This window comes from Ostrinia nubilalis, chromosome 25, assembly GCF_963855985.1.
Source record: "Ostrinia nubilalis chromosome 25, ilOstNubi1.1, whole genome shotgun sequence".
NCBI classification, from domain to species: domain Eukaryota; kingdom Metazoa; phylum Arthropoda; class Insecta; order Lepidoptera; family Crambidae; genus Ostrinia; species Ostrinia nubilalis.
In genome coordinates this window covers 2,640,726-2,661,713 of record NC_087112.1, presented here as the reverse complement: position 1 = coordinate 2,661,713, position 20,988 = coordinate 2,640,726, and the positions used below count along the sequence as shown (strand labels likewise).

The 20,988-nt window shown below is 37.1% G+C and overlaps 1 protein-coding gene across 13 annotated transcripts in view; it reads right to left on the bottom strand.

Annotated features, from left to right (window-relative positions):
• Nucleotides 1–245: 245 nt before the first annotated feature.
• Nucleotides 246–20,988, bottom strand: part of LOC135084232 (filamin-A) — a 101,088-nt gene continuing 80,345 nt past the window's right edge. For all 13 annotated transcript variants that reach the window (XM_063978982.1, XM_063978985.1, XM_063978983.1 and 10 more), the window contains 8 exons: nt 20,134–20,373; nt 11,050–11,240; nt 8,300–8,455; nt 7,801–7,870; nt 6,505–6,623; nt 5,618–5,714; nt 3,952–4,158; nt 246–1,973 (listed from right to left, as the gene is read on the bottom strand). In XM_063978982.1, the coding sequence (XP_063835052.1) occupies nt 1,789–1,973; nt 3,952–4,158; nt 5,618–5,714; nt 6,505–6,623; nt 7,801–7,870; nt 8,300–8,455; nt 11,050–11,240; nt 20,134–20,373 (1,265 nt within the window). In that variant the 3' untranslated portion in view covers nt 246–1,788. The remainder of the gene's footprint in view (nt 1,974–3,951; nt 4,159–5,617; nt 5,715–6,504; nt 6,624–7,800; nt 7,871–8,299; nt 8,456–11,049; nt 11,241–20,133; nt 20,374–20,988) is intronic.

Here is a 20,988-nt window from a genome sequence, read left to right as displayed (position 1 = left end):
ATTATGATTAAATACATATTTTTGTAAGTAATTACGTTTTACGATAGTTATGCTTTTCTAGCCTTTCGGTTAAGATTATTAGATGGAAGTAAACGAAATCATTTTTTTTGTTACTTAAAATCAATTAAAATTACAACTATGCCAAGAATCACATGTGCCTTTTTATTTTGAAACCCTTTAAAATATCAATATTAATTTCAATATTAAAATTCTTGAACTGAAGGTAGCAAGAAATAAAAAAGTAATAAACTTTCCTCTTTTATTTAGTTAACAGTCGCAAATACATTATATAAACCACTTAAAATAGGTATTTACAATATAGGGGTCATTCTACCTACGTAGGTAAAACTGTTCATCCAGCACAAAACATACAGAATTAGAAAGCGAATACATAAATGACCTTACGTATAAATATCACAAATTACAACTTACTTCATGTCTAAGCTGGAAAAGAAGGATTTTAGGAAAAGGAAAAACCTATACTAATGAAGAAAATTAATGACAGTAAGCAAAAAATATATGACTCATATTCCCAAAATCCTACTTTTGATTTTACAATTAATCCTTAAGCAATAGGCGAAGAAGATGATCCTCTAACACTACTTTTACCCAAAAAAGACGTAGAAGAAGCTAATAAAAAAGAAAAATCGCCTACTGACAAAGAAAATATCGAAATAAGTCGCAATTCGTGCGCTTACAAAATAATAGGGAATATTTAAGTTAATACTTTATATGAATTGTCATTTAGTCGCCCTAATAAACTAAACGAGAGTCATATAATGTCTTAAAATGGTACTTGTCTCCGAAAACCCATGTTAGAACTCCCAAATGCTTTAACTAAAAGATAAATTACAAAAGGAAGAAAACACTAAAACAAAAAGGATGTCGGGCAGGTTCAGTCTTGTATTTATTTTTATTGAGAGATCAATTTCTAAACGGATACCATACACGTTGAAGAACCTCCCCGGAACCCTTAAATCGCCTTAAATTGTGATTGATAGAGATTAAATAAGTTAAAATAATGATACTTATGCTACCGACAGCGTATGTAGACAAAATACTCCATAACCACAAAAGAATCCAAAAATATACCCCCACAATTTCATCAAAAAATATAATTTAGTAATTGGAAATGGTACGTTAAAAATAATTAGGAACTAAATACCCAAAAGGACAAAATAGATTATAAAAACCAGATTGATAAACCAATGACTAGAATACTCGACTAGCAAAATTTAAGCACTCTACATACGCTATCAAGGAATTGGCACACTGGATGTGGTCTGCGGTCAGGACAAAGTGATCGCAGCCCGCATTATGAACAACGGTCTCTACAGGGTGTTGATTTCAATCCTCGCTATATTTATTTAGGTGATCTATTATGCATATCCACCAAAAAAAATTAAAAATGAAAGTGGAATTTTTAGCGAATATTTTCCGTGCGACATCAACCCTACTGTGGCTCGCAAAACTGCAATACGTTTACACTGCGGCACCATCGAGCTACGCGGATCGCTTATCATGTCGGATAGCCTACTGAAGGAAACCACGTAAAGTAGGTAGTGTAAATAGGTACTTTTCTTTGACTAAAAAAGTTAAAGTTCGTTTTAAATTTTTTTCGAAGTCAATTTTTTTACTGCATAATTAAGCTACATAATCAATTCCCTAAATATGGCGAGGATTGAAATCAACAGCCAATATACATTTTGTGTTGATGCGATCTGACAGTGCGAGTACAAGTAAAGAACGCAGAACACATCCAGTGTGTCAAATTCAACCCTTCACGCCTTAAACCTCAACTTTGTAGGGAGAGCCGGGAATGTGATCATCCCCCCACTTGACGATGACGATGTAGTCTCCCCTGTCCCTGACGACGTACCAGCACTCGTAGTTGTTCTTGCCTTTGTGCTTGAGCTGGACCTCGTCGCAGGGGCCTTTGGGGCCGTAGATGCCGACGTAGAGGATGTTGTTGCCTGTGAAGGGTTAGTATTAAAATATTATAACGCTTGTGCAGCACACAAAACAAGAATAAAATGAAATATACAAAAGGTGGTCTTATTGCTATGAGGGGTTCTGTTCTAGGCAACCCAGAGGACGGTTGTTTCAAATATGCAAAAAGCGAAAAAACAAAGCGCAGGTAGTTTCTACTGTAGCACCACCTTCTCTAATTTACCAGAGGCAAATGGAATATTTGGCCTACACTCCTAAAGCTGGCTAGACATGTTAGAATGCCAGTCATGTTCGATGACATCAACTCAAGATAAATCACGAAGTTCATAGCATCTACTTCTACATACATACTTGTAATGAATTCGATGTTTCATTAAAAATGTAGTCTGATGAGTTGTCGATATTAGTACTTGTTCCAAGAGTCAGTGTGACACTCATAAAATATGTCAATACAAAAAGATGTCATATTCTGGGTAGGGTAATTGCGCCGGTTTTCCGTCCAGCTCCTGTTTTCGTCCATTTGATCGACTTGCCACAAACAAATACGGAAAATTAGAATACAAACCTAAGTTTCCGTGCAAGTTTGGACTTGTTACAATCTATAATATCTAAGTAACAGTTCTGCCTGCATGAAAATGTAATTTGACAAGTAATAACTCCAAAAAAATCTACGGAAGTTGCTGCTGCACACAGGTGAATGGAAAACGTCGTCAAGTTAGAAAAAAAACGTGCCGGTAGGGAACTTTCATGGTATGTTTAATTACTGTTTTAGCTACTTTACGTAATGTTTTTGGCACGTATGTCTAATTATTAGCATAATAAACACTATTTTAAGGGTTTATTAAAGTTTTTGTATAGAAATCTTAGATAATTAAGTGGACTAATACTAGCATTACAATTTTGCAAGATTTTGGTTTTCGTCCACGTGGACGGAAACCCTGACACCTAGTTAATATTTTTAATAATCATTTTACTTCAATGGACCTACAAAATACAATGTTTTTTCTTCCAATATGATCTTTATTGCTATTACATTAAACATTTTAGTTTACGTCCACTTTTTAACAGTGATAAACCCATAAAAACCGTTAAAAAGATGTGGACGAAAACAAAAAACAGCTTTAAACGTTGTTGTGTTTTCGTCCATGACGTCATGAGCAAGCACTGGGGTGGACGAAAACCAAAATTAGCTATTCCTGTAGATTAGTTTTCGTCCATTTGTCCTTCGACCTATTGCAATATTTTTCTAAATTTAGGTAAGAAACTTATTTAAATCTTTTTGATATCATTTGAAAGCTAACAAAATTACCTTTCAAATGATATACCACAATCCATAGTTACTGTATTGTAGAATTGGTTTTAAGTTAATAATTCAACTGCACCCTTTTTTCTACACAGTGGTCGAAAACTAGCGTACACTAGGACGAAAACTGATTTTTTTGGACGAAAACTAGTGAAATCGCCTCTTTTGCATAAAATATTTTTTATAAAAAAACCTGTGGTATTTACTTATTGTCATATAATATTAACGTTAAGTAGACTATATAAGGACTAAAATGACATATGATACATATGAGTAAGGGTATTATAAGATATTCATTTCGCATCACAAAGTTGGCAACTCCGATAATTGGACGAAAACTAGCGCACTTACCCTACTTCTACCCTAGAACATGACATCATGCAGGGTAGCTATTTTGTTTCATTTCTACTACTTTACTTCTCCCTCTGTACATTCTCTGTCTGTGTTCTGTTTTCTGTACGTAGCGTGAGCAGGCCTCCTACTAGGTGGACCGACGATCTAGTAATGGTCGCGGGAAGAACCTGGATGCGGGCAGCGCAAGACCGGTCATTAAGGAAAACCTTGGGGGAAGCCTTTGTCAAGCAGTGGACGTCGTTTGGCTGAAACGAACGAACGAACGAGCGAACATTCTGTCTGATGATTTTCTTTATTTTTCTGGAAGATAAGTGAAAGATCACACAAATAAAACAGGAACATACCTGCATCACCACAATGCACCGTGAACTGATTGTGCTTGTTCAGATACGCCTTCTTCAGGCCCATGCCCTTGGAGGTGACCTTGGAGGCGTCAGACTTGAAGTGGGGCAGCACGGGACCCTGCTTCTGGCCGGACTTGGAGACCTTCTGGACCGTCTCCACGGTGACTGAAGATGTCTCCTGCGCACCGACTTCGGCGAGGTTTCCACCTGGAAGAAATACATGTAAGTATTAGATAATCAGTAGGCCTAGGATGCGTATTGTGACAAGCTTTTATCGCGCCATTTTATCGATTTTACGCGATAAACCCATACGTTTGTCAACTAAAATAATTGAAAAGATTTTATCACGGCGCGCATCCTATCCCTACAGGTGTTTCAATTGATGTAATACTCTTCAACCAATAATTATAGGGCACAACGTTTCTAAACCTTATTTTATATTCTAAAACCCAATATTTTTCACGTAACTGCGAAGTTAAATTGTAGAAGTTTCGAAATCTATAACGATTTTGGTTTATGTCTTTAGGCACACCCAAATATACCTGTCAATTTAGTTTTTTTGAATGATAAGCAACAATCAAATCCCTGGAAGAGACTCAAAAACTATGGCTTTATTACCAAGCTCGTAACAAGTACACAATACACATAACACAACAGAAATAAGTATAGTACCTATAATTTGACGTCTAATTTGGTATTTTTCTTCTTCATCCATCAACTTTACCGTTTGTTTAGTTTATTAAGTGACCCCCTTTATAAACTACGTGTTCTATTAGAGGGAAACATCGTTCAATAATACGGTTTTTCTCAAAAAAATTCTTGATGATTTTCCCAATAACTGATTGGAGAAAAAGAACTTCACCGTTTATAACAGAAAATGTATTTAACGTTTTTGGTATCAATTAAAAGAGTCACGTCTTGTGGTATTTCTTTTTTTCGGTATCCATTCGGCCGTAAAAGCATAGAATTTGGTTTTTGTTGCATTCCACGGGTGTGTTTAAGAGGAGTTATTACTGCTTTTTCTGGCATAATAAGAAGAAAGAACTAATTATCATTGTTTTCGATAATATCTCAAAAAGTGTGAAGTTTTAAATGGTCACACCTTTGGAAATACAAACACTATCAATTTTGCAATAATTGCGTAATAGTTTATTATGATTTTATGATTCAGAGGGATCTCAATCCTGTTTCGTGCTCGTAATAGTGTTTTCCCTTATACTCAACTTGGAACTGTCGTATTGTCAGGTACCTTAGAGTCATTTTACAATATCTAACTGCTAGAGATGTTATGGATGTGTAGTTTCGGTTACGGATATGGTTACGGATATTGGGATAATATTATACCGGTTTCGGTTACGGTTACGGATATTTTTTTATTTCGGATATCCGAAAATTTCGGTTACGGATATCCATAGCATCCCTGCTAACTGCAAGATTGGTGAAGGAAAGCACTGGGATGGACAGCGTAGGACCGCTTGTTGTGGAAATCCAGTCCAACAATGGACGTCTTTTGTCTGAAACAGAAGGCCAACCACTCCCATCCACTAGTTCACACTTATTTCGTTGTAGAGAAGAGCCTAAACCATTTCACTGTTAAAATATAGTCTTTAGACCCCTACAGTAAGCTCTACATTGAGTTAAATTAGTATTTAAACAAAAATCTCACCAGTAGCCTCAATCTTGAAGGGAGAACCAACGATGTGGGCTCCGCTGTACTTGATGCTCAAGTAGTAGAAGCCGGGGGCCAGAGGCGTGTATCGGACCTAAAACAATACCTTGAATTAATAAACTGCATAACTAAAACTACAAGATAATACCAGAGTAAATACAAATGAGTAGATCATCTTCATAGAAACAACACCACAACCCCGCTACGCTAAATTTTGTCAGTATGTGCGTACGCGCCGCATACGTGTTGGCGCGCTCACATACAAACCGCGCTCGGTGCGTTTCTATGAAGATGACTTACTCATTTGTATTTACTCTGAAAATACATAGAGTAATTAAAGAGGGATAGAGAGAGAGAGAGAAAACGACAAGTGTATAGAGAAACTAAAGAAGAAACTGCAGAGCTTATAAATGTGAAAGTTTTTGAGGAAGGATGGATGCTTGTTACTTTTTTACGCCTATACTTGAAAGTAACTAGTTTACACAACAAAACGCTTCAAAGCCTACATTACCCATATAGTCGCTCTCCTAAAAGAATTTAACAGCTTCCCTTGCATGTGTATCTCAATAACACACACTAACAAAAAAACCCTCTAGGAAGACTTAAGATAGTTTTTATATCTGTTTTTTAAAAGAGATAGACACGCGCGTTTTGTTTTCTGAAACAGGCCGAAACTCATGCGTTTGAAGCCTCAGGAATAAGCTCATAAATTACAAGAAATATTTTTGTAATTTCAGAGTTTTAATTAAAATGCCCAAAAATGGTGCAATAATGGTCAGAACCACCCCATCCTATAGGGTACGGGACTATTCCCACCTCTCGTTCCCACCACTGCAACTCCTGTGTAGCCTACAGCTTGATCCTATAGGGTAGGTACACCTTACCTTGTAGCCCTCTTCAACCTCCGTGCAGTCCATGGCGACCCTTGAGGGTCCGTCCATGGTGACGGCCAGGATGCCGGCTCCAGCGTTGCAGGTGTCGATGATGAGGTCCGTCTTCACTCCTGGAGGTAAGAGGTAGGTGAGTATGTGAAGTGGAAGGAAAGTATACTAGAGATCCTGGGTTCGATTCCCAGTAGTTCGATTCTCTGCTCGGTTTGGTCGATGGTAAGGCTTTTTGCTAACGTTACCACCCGTCGTACCTAAAGGACAATGACCGAAAGTGGTCCAAATGTCCACCACTAATGAGACCTATAATGGCTTATAGTCCATAAAATAGAGATTAACTTTCAGTATGGGACGAAAAAAAAATAAGCTGTCAGTAAAAAGTTATGACTGTTTGAAAAATCGTAGTAGTTTACGCGCTAATCTCAGGAACTACTGGTCCGATTTGAAAAATTATTTTTGTTATGGATAGCCCATTTATCAAGGATGGTTTTAGGATAAATAACATCACCCTATAACCAATAGGGGCGGAGCAATAAAGACGAATGTTGTAAAAATGGGAAATATTATTCAAACTATTTTCACGCGTACAAAGTCGTAGGCACAGCTAGTATAATATTTAATAAAATTCATCTATAACCCCGCGCCACATGCGACATGACATAACATGCGTAGATTAGTCCAAAATGTGCAATGGATAGAATGATATCAAGAAGATTTTTCGGATGAAAAGGTAAAAAACAGACTTTTCATTCAGTCATAACTTTTTACTGACAGCATATTTTTGATTGCGGTTTGGTTATAATGAATCAGTATTTAATAGACTATTTTACTACATAGGTCTCGTTAGTGGTGGACATTTGGACCACACTCCATACATTTTTGGTCATTGTCCTTTGTCGCCATAATAAAAATGTTGAGACTAAGTCGTAGTATATGTTTCGGCGGTTAAAGGTAAGTTAAGGTCCTCTGTAGTTGAGGATTTCATGTGGATCTCTGTAAATTAGGTCGACAGTGGACTTCTTTTACTTTCAACGTAGGTAGGTAATTTACATTTTTCATTATAAAGTTACAGAATTCGTTTTTTTCTATTTCTTCTTTATTAAATTGATCTCGGGATAGTTGCAGAATTGCCAGATGTTTAGCATTGTAACAAATGTGATAAAATATTATTGATTTTTGCTTTAGAACGCTTCGAGACCAACATTTTGGCAAATACTGAGAAGAAAACTAACATAACGATAATGATGCTTTTGTCTGGTTATTATGAAGTATTTGATTAACAACATAGCTTACCAGTCTTCACTGAGCCCAACCCTGGGCCGTGTGCGTGGACTGCCGCTGGATCGGCGTCATCTTTTCCCACCTGTACAATTAATTAAATATAAAACTCAAATAATGAACACTGGCCGCCAATTTAATTTTATTTTGATAATTTTATTTCTGGTCATTATACTTTAAAACAGGATATCGCTGTCGAAATAGGCTTAATTTATAAATATTTTTTCAATATGACTTCATCGATTAGCATCTAATAAATAGTTATTTGTTTGCGAATTTATAAATATTATTAGAAGACCACTGAAATTATATTAATAAAAGACTTAATAAAGAATTGCTTTGGCGAAACATACCCTAAAATAAACGTCTTATGCTCATTTTCACCATCAATCCCTAATTTTTAAGTGACCCCTATGAAAACAAAATTCATTAATGTGTTCATAGGGATCACTTAAAAATTAGGTATGGTGAAAACTGGCATAATAGTTTCTCCCTATGTTTCTATCTTACGTACCTTGATCCTAAGAGGAGACGCGGGGATATGCACCCCGTTGAATTTGACGTTGATGTTGTGGACCCCGTTCTCCCTCGGCATGAACCTGATGGAGTACTGGTCTCCGTCGATGTTCTGGATGAAGCAGTCGTCGGTCTTGCCTGAGGGGGAGATCACCTGGAGAGAAAGAAGGAAGTTGAAAAGTTTGGTAAACCTAGGCGCAGACCACCAACTTTTAGTTGGCCGATAGTTGAGTCGGGCTGTTAATCAGTATGGAGATGTATGGAAGTGCGCACATTACACCGATTTGGTATCGGCCGATTCTTCATGCAAATTAAAATCGGGCCCAACTATTGGCCACCTAAAAGTCGGTGGTCTGCACCTAGACTAAAAGTGAATTCAAATTCCAATATTTATTTTCACAATTTTGGGTAAAAATAATGGTGTTAAAACCATAGACCAAGTATATCCCACCAAAAACAAATTGATTTATAATTTGCCAAGTCGAGAAAAGAAGTCGCATATTTAAAAACCATCGATTCAAGCTTCTAGCTCTACACGCCCTAACTCTAGGAGTCTAAACAAACTCTACACCTAGTCAAAATATGGGGCACGGTCGTTTCGCTATCGTCACGTAGAGTTTGAGTGAGATTAAGTACTGTAAGCTTTAAGAGCCACCTTAGACGTTTGTTACTGTGCTCTACAAAGCACAGAATCTTATTATTTTCGTTAAATATTTCAACGAAAATAATAACAATTATGATTCTGTCCTTTGATTATTATCTCCCATAATCACAAACGGTGCTTGCTTAAATGAAGCAGCAAATCGAACTTACAGCGTTGAACATACTTAGAGCACTGTGATTGGTTCGTATGTCACCATATGCGTCCACGCGCACTGTGAGACCTCGTAGCAATGCTTGTGAATATGGGCGTAAGTAATATTCATATTCACTTCGCAATGTTACAGAAGGTCCTAATAATACATACTTTTCCTCAAGTATTTATTTATTTAAAACTTTTATGCCAAAGTAAGCTTGTAGATACATGTGCATTCTCGACCAGTTTACCTTTAGGTTGAGCAGAAAAAAAAATTTTTTGGGTTACTTCTAGTGCCATTGTCCAGCAGTGGACGTCTTTCGGCTGAAACGAACGAACTTCTAGTGCAAGAATGAAACCGTGTCCAAAAGATTTCTCAACTACGGGGCCAAATCGCTCAAAAATATATTTTCTATCATAAAATATGTAATAAGAACAAGAATACTAGCTTTGCATACTTTTTATTAGACTACTTCGTTATGCTACAAACAACAAATCAAAAAGAGAACCTCAAGGGAAACTGCCATATTAACTTTTATATCACGCAAAGTTCCGTATTCATCGCTTTTATAAAATATTAGCGTCGAGATTTATCTCAGGTCACGTGCCACGGTTTTATTGCGTTTTTTGCCCGCGCCCGCCGGCCCCGGCCCACTGTGCAATGAAACGCTAGTTTGGCATGATTAGTTCACGCGACTTCGTCCACAGTTTGCGAGAAATACATAGTGTTTAGATAGGTAACATTCTTCAAGAAGAAGCTTTAAATAATTGTGTAGTAATATAAAACTTTGACCATGCATGTTTTGTCTATTTTCCATGTTTTTAAATAAATGTGACTCTTTTAGCGAATAAATAGATTAATGTTTATGTCCTCATAAATATTTTCCTGCTAGGTACCACCTGCTACATGTAGTCAGATAGATTTTAATACCTACCTTAATAAAGACGAATTAACCTAAATAAACAGGATTACTATAGTTTTTATAGACAATTCATAGTATTTAGTAGCAAAAATTTTAAATTATAATGCTTTAATACTGGCCACCACGAAAAACCATGTAACAAAAGTACTTAAGTAGGTAGTTACTAATGCCCGTATTCACAAACGATGCTTGCTTAAGTGAAGCAGCAAATCGAACGCACAGCGTTAAATAGAGCTCTGTGATTGGTTCGTGTGTCACCCTGTGCGTCCACGCGCACTGTGAGACCTCATAGTAATGTTTGTGAATACGAGCGTAAATCTCTGAACTCTAAAACTAACGTGAATTTTCTTCCTAAACATTTCTCATCTCACACCCACTGGTGCACGTCCCAACAAATTCTGGAAAAAAATACCCAAAATTTCCGACCCCACGTACATCAAATATTACGTACAGTCCGACCCATCGATCATAAATCACGTACAGTCGGCGTCATGTTCACACGATAAATCAAACGGTGTGTTTATTGGAAGACTTATTGTGGTCAGTTTATAAATCTTAAATGGACTGTGGGGCGGGTTTCGTGCATTTTTGGAATTTATATGATGTAGATAAAAGTTAGGGAATTGAAAAGATTGGGTGACCGTAGCAAAGATTTGAATTAGACATTCCATTTATCGAATTAGTTGCTATATGAAACAAAAATGTAATCTGGGTGCTATAATTCATTATTTCACCTTCATCATTCGACTTAGCAGTAACGATCCAGTACTAAGAAAGTGTCTTACTTTCTTAGCATTATTACGGATGTATTGGTTCGATTCCCAATTTCAAAAAAAGAAATAAAATTCCGTGCTTTGGAGACACATTAAGAGATTCCACACGATCGTTGACTTTGCGGTGCGTCACCGCAGCGGCGTGGCAGCGGCACGGCGTGTCGCAACGTTAGTGAAATCTCTCTGACTTCTTGCAAACTAAGTCTGACACCTTCTTGTAACTTCAATAATAAGAAGAAGAAGATTAGAAACTTACCCTCGCGTCCAGTTCTCCCTTAGCCCCGTTGAACCTGATGTAGAACTGGGCTGGCTTGTCCACCTGAGCCGAGTCTGGGAACTGGGCCACTTCCAGCAGGTATGCATCGCCCACCGCTGGGGAGATGTACACCTTGAAGGGAGAATCTGGGATATGCTGCTCGTTGAATTTGAGGCCGATGCGGTATTCACCTGGAGAAAGATTGTAAAATTAATGTCTGGACATTTCACACAGCACCGTCTAGTTCATCGTTCGTTCGTTCGTTTCAGCCAAATGACGTCCACTGCTGAACAAAGGCCTCCCCCAAGGTTTTCCACAATGAACGGTCCTGCGCTGCCCGCATCCAGGCTCTTCCCGCGACCTTTACCAGATTGTCGGTCCACCTAGTAGGAGGCCTGCTCACGTGGTCACCATCATAGGTTATCTTTTATTCTCCACTGGCGAGAGAAATGGATGAGGACTACCCTCTCTCAGAGGCAAATGGAGGATAAGATAGGGAATGCTTGACGCTGGCCAGACGGGTTGGGGTGACATGTTCATGCATGATGAAACTAGTAGTCCGAAAAATGTAGATTAAATTAATGATTATTTATGCAGAGCGCCAAAAAACTACTGCTAATTTTAAAATTTTGCAAATAATGTATACAACTAGTATCTAAAGCAGTGTTCCGCAAAAGGTGGTACCGCGGCACACTTTTTTTTTTTTTTAAAAAAGATTATTACCAATTTGTATTGCCCAAATTACTAATAGTCCCATTAGCCCCTCGTGTTAAGCTAAATAAGCTTGTGTTACGAGTGGGCTCACCACAATAGTCGAGCGGCGGTGGGATTCGAACCCGCGTTCCTCGTATCTCGAGTCGGCCACTCCGACCCCTTCACCGTTCGGCTATCGTGGCTATAAACTTGACTGGGTGTACCGTGGTCATTAGATGGTGTGCCTTGAAAAAATAAGATTATTTTATAAACTTATTTTTAGTAACGTGGGAATAGCGTGTGACGTCCACCTACAAGGTGGACCGACGACATCGTAAAGGTAGCAGGGAAGCGCTGGATGCAGGCCGCTACCAATCGATCAACGTGGAAAGCATTAGGGGAGGCCTATGTTCAGCAGTGGACGTCCTATGGCTGACATGATGATGATGATGATGATGATTTTTAGTAAGTAAGGGTAAGACTAACAAAGGTAAAACCTCCAAAAAATTTAGTTTTCCTAGATGTACCTTGAACACAAAAAGTTTGCGGGAACACTGATCTAAAGCATCTTAAGTTATACAGGAGAGTAAGAAATCAAGTTTCTGCCAATATAAAATACAGGCATGTCAGTTTTAAAAAACATGTTTCAACACAAAATTAAAGTAGTAAACCTCTCATTATTCTAACTTATCTGGTAACTCAAGTCAAATACGGACATGATCTAACTCAAAAAACCATTGTAGCACAGGTCATGTGTATAATAAAGATACAATCAGGAAGAAACTTTCATTTCCACATTTCCAATCATAAATCAAACGAAAACGTCAATTATCGTAATAAATCAAAAATATCTGCCAGCTTTCATCGAGTAAGTACCTATACCAGAAAAAAGACCGGCCCGTTAATTAAAACAATACCTCTAATAAGCAATTAATAGGTATAATTCAAACACGCAGTAAAAAGGTGTTGATGGCTTACACGTCAATTGTTGAAGACCAAACAAAAAATTATATGTAAACAATAAGAAATCATACGAGTGAAACACATGAACCTAATGAATTCTAAAATAAATAAACAAACTAAACAGCCCAATTAAGAACACACCGGAAATAAATAATCTAATTCCTCTACGAAGGACCGACAAATATAAATTTGCACAGTGGGCTAAAAAACCGACGAAAGTGGGCAAAAACGCGATTTAAATTTTGAGAAAAAACCCGCAAAGGGGAGGGATGTCACTCAATCTGAATAACGGACTAACGATGCCTCCAATATTTCTTTCCAGGTCTGGCTGCAAATTCAAATTTTCGCATTTGGGTTGCAGGGGTCTGCTCCACGAAATGAAAACTGCAAACCTCAAACACTTCTATCTTTTTTGGGGAATTTTAACTAAGGACCAGTTTATTTAGGAAGGATCCTTTTCTAAATCTAATAAAAATAATTTCAATCTCTATCGCGTCACGATAATATTATTAGTGTTTTAAAGAACACCGACTAACTATTCAATGAGTTTGCCACTTAATCTTATAGATCTAATTAACTATTGGTCTTTATTAATTACACTATCTTCTCAAATCTAGATAATGTAACAACAAGCTTAACACTGTCATCTTCTCGTTCTAAATATATTTAGGTAAAGTTAGCCTAAAACTTAAAGTATTGACGTGGCTTTATACATTTTTAACTAAGGGCCTTGCACGGGTACTAAAAATTCATATGTAACTCAGAAAAAACATTGTATTCTAATGGTCTAAAACAAATCTTTAATAGTTATTTAATTTTTAGCATTTTACCATCTCAAACTAATCTACGACCTTCCGCTTGCCGGGCTTCATGGGTTCAATTCCTGCCTTAGGCAGATCGATTTTTTCAAGTTATTTATAATTTTCAAATCTTTACTAATAAGAAATGTTGTATTTCCTAGAGATACGGAACCATTCAAAGATGCTTCAGACTCCCTCTTGACCTTCCCATACGTACGGGCGCGGATCGTCGCGGTGGGCATATTGTAGCTACAGATTTATTTACATTCGACTTTACTTTTTTCGTTAGTTTTTGCGGATTGAGCAAAAAAATATTTCTCGTGTTTTTAGAATGTTTCTTTGCGTTTCGTTTTGCTAAGAAATTAGTTTGGCCGGTTGCACCGTGTAAGAGTTGGGTTTAACAATCCGTTATATTATGTTAAATGTTAACATGGGCTAGTTAACATGAGATTTAAAAGTTATTACTTTTATCTGTGGTTTAAGTTTCTAACTTATAAAAGTAATACCCTGCCTTGGCACTATAATACCAATTATTTCTTGAAGATGAGATTATACTATTTTATTTAATTGTAACTGTAGATTTTTCCTGAGGTTCTGCAGTAGTAGCGTGTACTTTAGTTACTATATTATAGTATATACCTACTTTAATTTTGGCTCATTATTTTGTATATGTCAGTTTCAGTTTTAATTAGTAAATGTAGTTTTTTAAAACTTTGTGTAATCAAACTTAATATTAAACTCTAATTAGATATTTTTCTGACATTGAGAAAAATATTTGTTGCGGCGCTTCTTCTCAGCACTTGCCAAATGTTTGTCTCGAAGCGCTGGTAGGGCAAAAAAAGAATGAGACATGCATAGGCTCCTTAAGAGCATTTGACGATTTGTAAGTACTAATTTAATTAGTCTACACAACAAAGATAATTTTGATTAACCGTTAAATCAGGTTAACCTCGGTTTAGGAATCGGCGTAACCCGCCCGCGTCGAAATAATGATGTAGGTCTCATGCAAAGTGGTAGTATTGACATGTCCCGGGTTCGATGCCCGGCGCGCTTCCTCTTTCAGTTTTAAGGATTTTCGGGAACAGGTGAAGGGATTTATGTCATTATCGGCTGTTACACCTGTTTTGGGAGAAAAAATGTCTCAATCACTTTCGAATTCCTGTGGGAACGTTTTAGAGGGAAAACTTATGGAAGTGATAGAGTTTTGGTGCTTACATTGTTGCGTTTATTAAATTGTTTGTGATACTTTATGCGTTCTACTTTACTTTATGGGATAAATAAGTATGAGAAAAATCAACTAAACAGTGATTCAGCTTCTCAAAATGTTTTCTCTTTGTAATGTGTTGCAGATATTATATCATATTGCAGTAAACATAATCCTTATTTGTTTGAAAAATTTAGTTTCTTTTTAAACTCTCCTAGTTTATTTATAGTAACAATGGTAACAATATTAGGTAATAAACACAGTACCACATAAAAGAAATACCAAAATGAAGGCACAAATTAGGCGGTCTGCCTCATAATATTAGAAACATAAATACATTATGTACCACCATGTTAGAAATTAAAATCTTCAACAAAATCAAAAAGCTTTCACATTAGTTACATAAGTTTACAACCCCCAAAGCTCACACATTTCGCCTCATTTATATTAATATTCCTCAAAACGATTGTTCATAATTGAAGTATCATTAACATTTAAATAATCGCAGCAGCTGCCACTAAGTGGGAATTAAACAGGACTGGGATCATTTGATTTGCTAATACCCCCAATATTTGCATTTTATAATCAACTTTAGTTAGTGTTGATGAGTAATTTATTGTTAACAGCCAATGTTATGCCATATTGGCTATCAGGGATGGCGAACCTTTCTGTATCAACGTGCCACTTTTCTAAAAAAATGATGTAGCCATAGACGTGCCATCAAATAACACCTAATAATGCTAATAATGACCTGTTATCCGCTTTGCAATGGAGGAAAGTCGAAACTTAACTTCGAACTCCTCATATGTTCTTCTGATTAATTTCGTTGCGGGTCCTATGACAGTTTAACTTTTCCCCGGAATAAACTTGACCTTCACTGGTTGGGTTTTTATGGCGTTCAAGCTGTAGATCCTGGCTACATAGGAGTTATAGGGGTGGGAACGAGAGGTGGGAATAATCCCGTGCCATATTATAATAAGTTTGTCGTACAAGTGGCGCCACTGGCGAGAAACAGGACTCTACCAGTGGCACTAACTGATGAGAGCAAATAGGTACGATCATAAGCCAATGACAAGTCGCGCGACCCATGACAGTTCGCGCGACCCGTCAATTATTGGCCTATGAACGCGCCGGTTTATGTGGTTGAATCTTTATACAAAACACATTTGCACTATTTATAAACTGAATTTTGTGATTGGTGGCGTGCCCTAAATTATGATGGATCGTACCATTAGTTCGCCATCCCTGGGCTATGCTAAATTCTTTCTAATTAGCAAGCGACTAGTCTACCGGAAACATTGGTATTTATGAACGTTTAGACAGATGTGTATGTTTATTTCGCTTATTCATTTAAACATTAGTTACGACCAGAAAATTACGAAGTAAATTATGCCAAAACGATGATCCTTGGTTTAAAATTATGTTCGTCAACACAATTATAATCACGCAACGCTTTTACAAATTATGTTATGCGTTTTAAGTTTTAATGTTAAACACATTGCTAAAATTAAAGGATCTATTTTAAACTTTCCCTTTTGGTTCACGAAAGTTTCCATGGCGATGATTTCTATGTTACGAATAGTATTAATGCTAAAATTTCTATGATATTTATGACAAAATGCTAGGGATTGTGATATTAAGTAGGTCTTAAATAGTAATCGTAGACACAAACATAACTAACTAACTGAGAACCTGCAATTTTTTCAATCTGCTACAATTAGGTATGATGACCTACTATAATACGATTAATAGCAAAAAAACACGCAAACAATATAATTAGTTTGACCTGTATATTCGCTGTAAAAAAAACACAAAAAAAATACGAAAAAAAAAACTGCAACGCAGTTTCAAAACTAAGGAGCCAGGAATGCAGTAAGTAACCGAATAAAAACTTAGCATCAACTTAGGTATACCTAAAACACACATCTTCGAAATACTATCACTGCCCAGTGGAGCGAAAGGAGCCCGCTGGCCAAAAAACCCGTCTAAAAGTGGCATTCCGTCATAGCGCGTAGTCTGTTCCCGATCTTTGGATTTTTAGGGTTCCGTAGTCTTTAGAATGAGGATAAAGCGCTAGGAAAACTTCAAATTCAAATCTTCAAAGCTAAATTACAAAGAAAGAAGTAAACTAAGGGTTTATTCCTACAGCAGTCCTGCATTAGGTACTGGATCCCGTAAAACTGGACTTTCATGTGAACACACATTTATGTGTTTGAAATTCAAATTACAAATTCGATTGGATTAGTTTTTTGCGGGACACTGCAAACGGAATGTTCGCGTGAACGTGAATATGAATATTAAAACACGTAAGGTACTACTAAATTTTTTATTTTATTTATTTTACCAATGGTCCGTGACCCTCACTCGGCATGGGGCACACTGAAAACCAGCGCCGTGGCCTTCGTCACCGTGGGCCACGGAATATGCTGAGTGGGGTCCCGTTGCAGTGGGCATCTTGTTGGTGGATGGGTGGCACTGCTCAGTTTACTCTTGTTTTTATTTTTTCTTCTTCCATTATTACGTGCCACTGTCATGTCTATGTAATTGCCTGTATTTGTGTGATGTCCATTGTAATAAATGTGTCTTTCTTTCTTCTTTCTTTCTTTCTTTCTAAATGGGATCCTGCAAAAATAGTATACGTGGGAACTGGGAATATCCACTAATTTGATGACTTGTAGTTAATAAACGGTTCATTCATTAAACCATAAATCCACAGACATAATTTTACCATCTATCTCTATGGTAATCGATGAACAGAAGCAATTTAATAAAATGATAAGATTCCCGCGCATGTTCGATAGGCTGACATAGTAAGATATCTTACATTTTTAATATTAATAACTTCATGATGTACTTGAACCAAACGAACACTTTTGTTAATAAAACTCGAAGGAACCATCTCACCACAAACTTTACTTACACTTATCAAGTTTTTTCAAAACGCCCCTCGGTCCAGCGGTCAATTAAAATGATTCTTAAACACCAGCAGCCCGGAATGCGAGCTTGGACTAAATTTGTCCGCAGTCCCATTGTATTCGTCAGTACAAAAAAATGTCAGAGCATCCGACAAAGAACCGCACCCTTTTTGCGCTGGGACTTCATAATTGTATCCCGATTAGAATTTTCTATCCCAAATAATAATGACTTAAGTTTTGCAGTTTTTAATTTGAAATTTTTGAGGCGACAGTTATTTTGGAGCAGGTATTCGCGGGCGATTGACCACTGTGCGTCTCATTTTGTATTGACATAATTTTGTTTTGAAAATGCGGCAGATTTTTTTGGTTTCGTTTGGTGATTGGTTTGATCACAGAGCGACTTTACATAATTATTCGAAAAACAATCATTATTTTTAGTAGATTTAATAATCGTAATATTTACTGCAATTTTATACCATCAAAAAAATCGTCCCAAAAAAATACATTGGAGAGTCCTCGATTCAACTCTCAAGTTGGAAATTAGAGTAAAAAATGATGATTTGTATTTTCCACTTAATTGGTTATTTGAGGACATTTTCTATGCAAAGGATAATAATTATGTTTATTTATACATTAATTTTAATTCTTCCAACTCTCTTTATTAAGAAGTCTACATCTAATAGCATGTCTTCATTTTACATTATTCATTTGAACTTCACTTGAACGTGTCAACTCGCTTCTTAACCGTTATTCGTCAACTTTTCTCATTTTCTTTTTTTTGTCTACTACCTACGCAACTTTTAAAAACTGTTTAAAATTCGAACGCTTTAGCCACAGACCGACAAAGCAACCGCTCGCTTTATTTTTTAAGACCAAAAGAAGATTCGATTTGTTTTGTTTTACGTTTTTCAGCAATTCATCAAATTCCATCCTATAGAAAGCTCTTTCTTTTAAGTTTTTATAAAAAAAATCAAATTAATCAACACTGTTGAAAACAATAAGTGATACTTGCAAAAACGGAAAAAAATTGTAGTACACTAAGTTGGAGTCTGATAATAATTATAATTATGAGACATAGCTCATTCAGTCCTCATTAAAAAAATAACTCAGGAACAATAAATATAATCATGAAGCTATCAAAGGTCATGGTAATTAATGCTGTAAGGGTTTTTTAATAAGTCACGATTATCGATAATATACAAATTATTACTTGCTGCAAGAAAACCCCTATACAAAAACGATGTATCAATAAAATTCCCTAATTAACACAAAACGGCAAAAACCGTGGAATCCTCGCGAATTATGACTTTCATTAGCAAAAACACGTATCGTAAATCCGAATAACCACTGGCCGCTAAAATCGCGACATCCATTGCGTAAAAAAGGAACACACGTCTCCGTGGTCCAGTGTTGCCAGTCGGGTCTTGTCAGAAATTACCAGAAATATAAAAAAATGTAACCTTTTTGAATAAAAAGTAACCTTCATACGGGGGGGGGGGGGGTGCGGAGCGATTGTGTAAGGTTGTTCATGGATGGTTCATGTTTACCTAAATTCGAAATTTTGACCATTCCATGAAGACCGAAAAGTGACCGGTCGTATAAAACCGTTTCATGGATTTGCGTTTTATTATCAAAAAAACATTTGCTAAAACTCATTATAATAAATCAAATTCATGTTTAAATGCAGTTTATGACATAATTTTTAAATTGTCACTATTAATATTTTTACTGAATAACCTGTAAAAGTTAATTCTACAATTTCTGAAAAATCACCTAAAAGTAACCTTTTCATTAGTGTAACCTAAAAGTAACCAATGCAGTTCAAAAGTAACCTAAAAGGTTACAAAAGTAACCTTCTGGCAACACTGCCGTGGTCAGCGTAAAAAGAAAAAAAATCAAGAAAGAAATTTAAAAAATCGAACTGTCAAAATGGTTCGCGGTAAATTTTGCCGCGCTCGCGGCCAGCGGTCCGCCATTGGCCGGTGTTTGGATGGGCGTGGTCAACATTCGAATAAGGAACAAGTTAAGTTTATTTATGACGTGCATTTCAGTATTTATAATGTTTTTTAGGTGTCCGCACGGGCCCGGCGGGGGCGGATTTGAATTGTTGATTATGGCTGAGCCTCCGATAAAAGGGAGCCGTGTGTCACCACGACTATGTGCTTTAATTTTTTGTTAAAATGTAAAACGCACTCGTAAATAACCTATTTCGATGTAAAATACACCCAAGATGTTTTTCAACCTGTTTATTTTTAAACTATGAACCCACCCGTAATCTATCCACTTAAGAATAAAAGTTTAACTGGAGGAAATAAAAAAGTCGTCACGTCCACCTTGTACGATACATCGCAGGAGCCATTCTTCCTGTCCTTGAAGTCAATCACAGTTTTACTAGGCCCTTCAAGGAACCCCTATGGTAAACCCACTCTTAACATAACCATAGTTTAGCTAGAGGGTGAACACCATGGCTCTTACAGCTATGTTAGCAAGAATAATAATAACAACTTACCAGGCTCATCAACCTTGTACGACACGTCGCAGGAACCGTCCTTCCTGTCCTTGAAGTCAATTTCAGCCTTGCTGGGCCCTTCAAGGGAGATGGCGAGCTGGCCAGCACCAGCTTCGCGAGTCCACACGTTGAACTCGTTGAAGCGCCCGGCTTCGCCTCTCTCGAGGCCGCTACCGCCAGCTTTGACTAAATGGGCGCCGGAGTCCCTGAGAGGACCCACGGTGAATTGGAAGGGAGATCCTGGGGGAAGAAAAGGAGATTTTGATAAGATGAGCTTCTGTAGTTGGAGGTAATATGACCAGTTTCCCTGTGGTTAAGGATCCTACTGAATCCCCGCTCTACCATCGGTCTGATGATCACTTTTCATTAAGTAAGATGCAGGTCATGGTTTCCCGTTGTGGTTCTTAACAAACTGACCCCAAAAAAAGAACATCAGCTCTATCAAGGAATGATTCTTGCTGCGAAAATCGGTAATTACTTACATTATTTATGACGTTTGAAAAGCACCCGGTTAAACAAGTACTTGAATACGACTCTATTACTGGTCGATAACCGCTTGAACTGAACCATTATTATGTCTTATTTGTTTGGTGTGGAATAAATTATCTTGATTTGATGGACTGACGACCTCAAGAGCTTAGCTGACAGTAACTGTGGTGACATTTGCTGTAGGTGACCAGTGGTTTCCTTGTCTTAACCAGTGAACATTTTCATTTCCTGTTACATATTACCAACATGGATGACCCATGTTGGTAACATGTTGGTAATCATCATCAACATCATCATCAGGTCCTTAGTCTCTGCAGGAGCACGACTCTAATGTACCAGAAGCAAATGGAGGATTTGGCCTACATT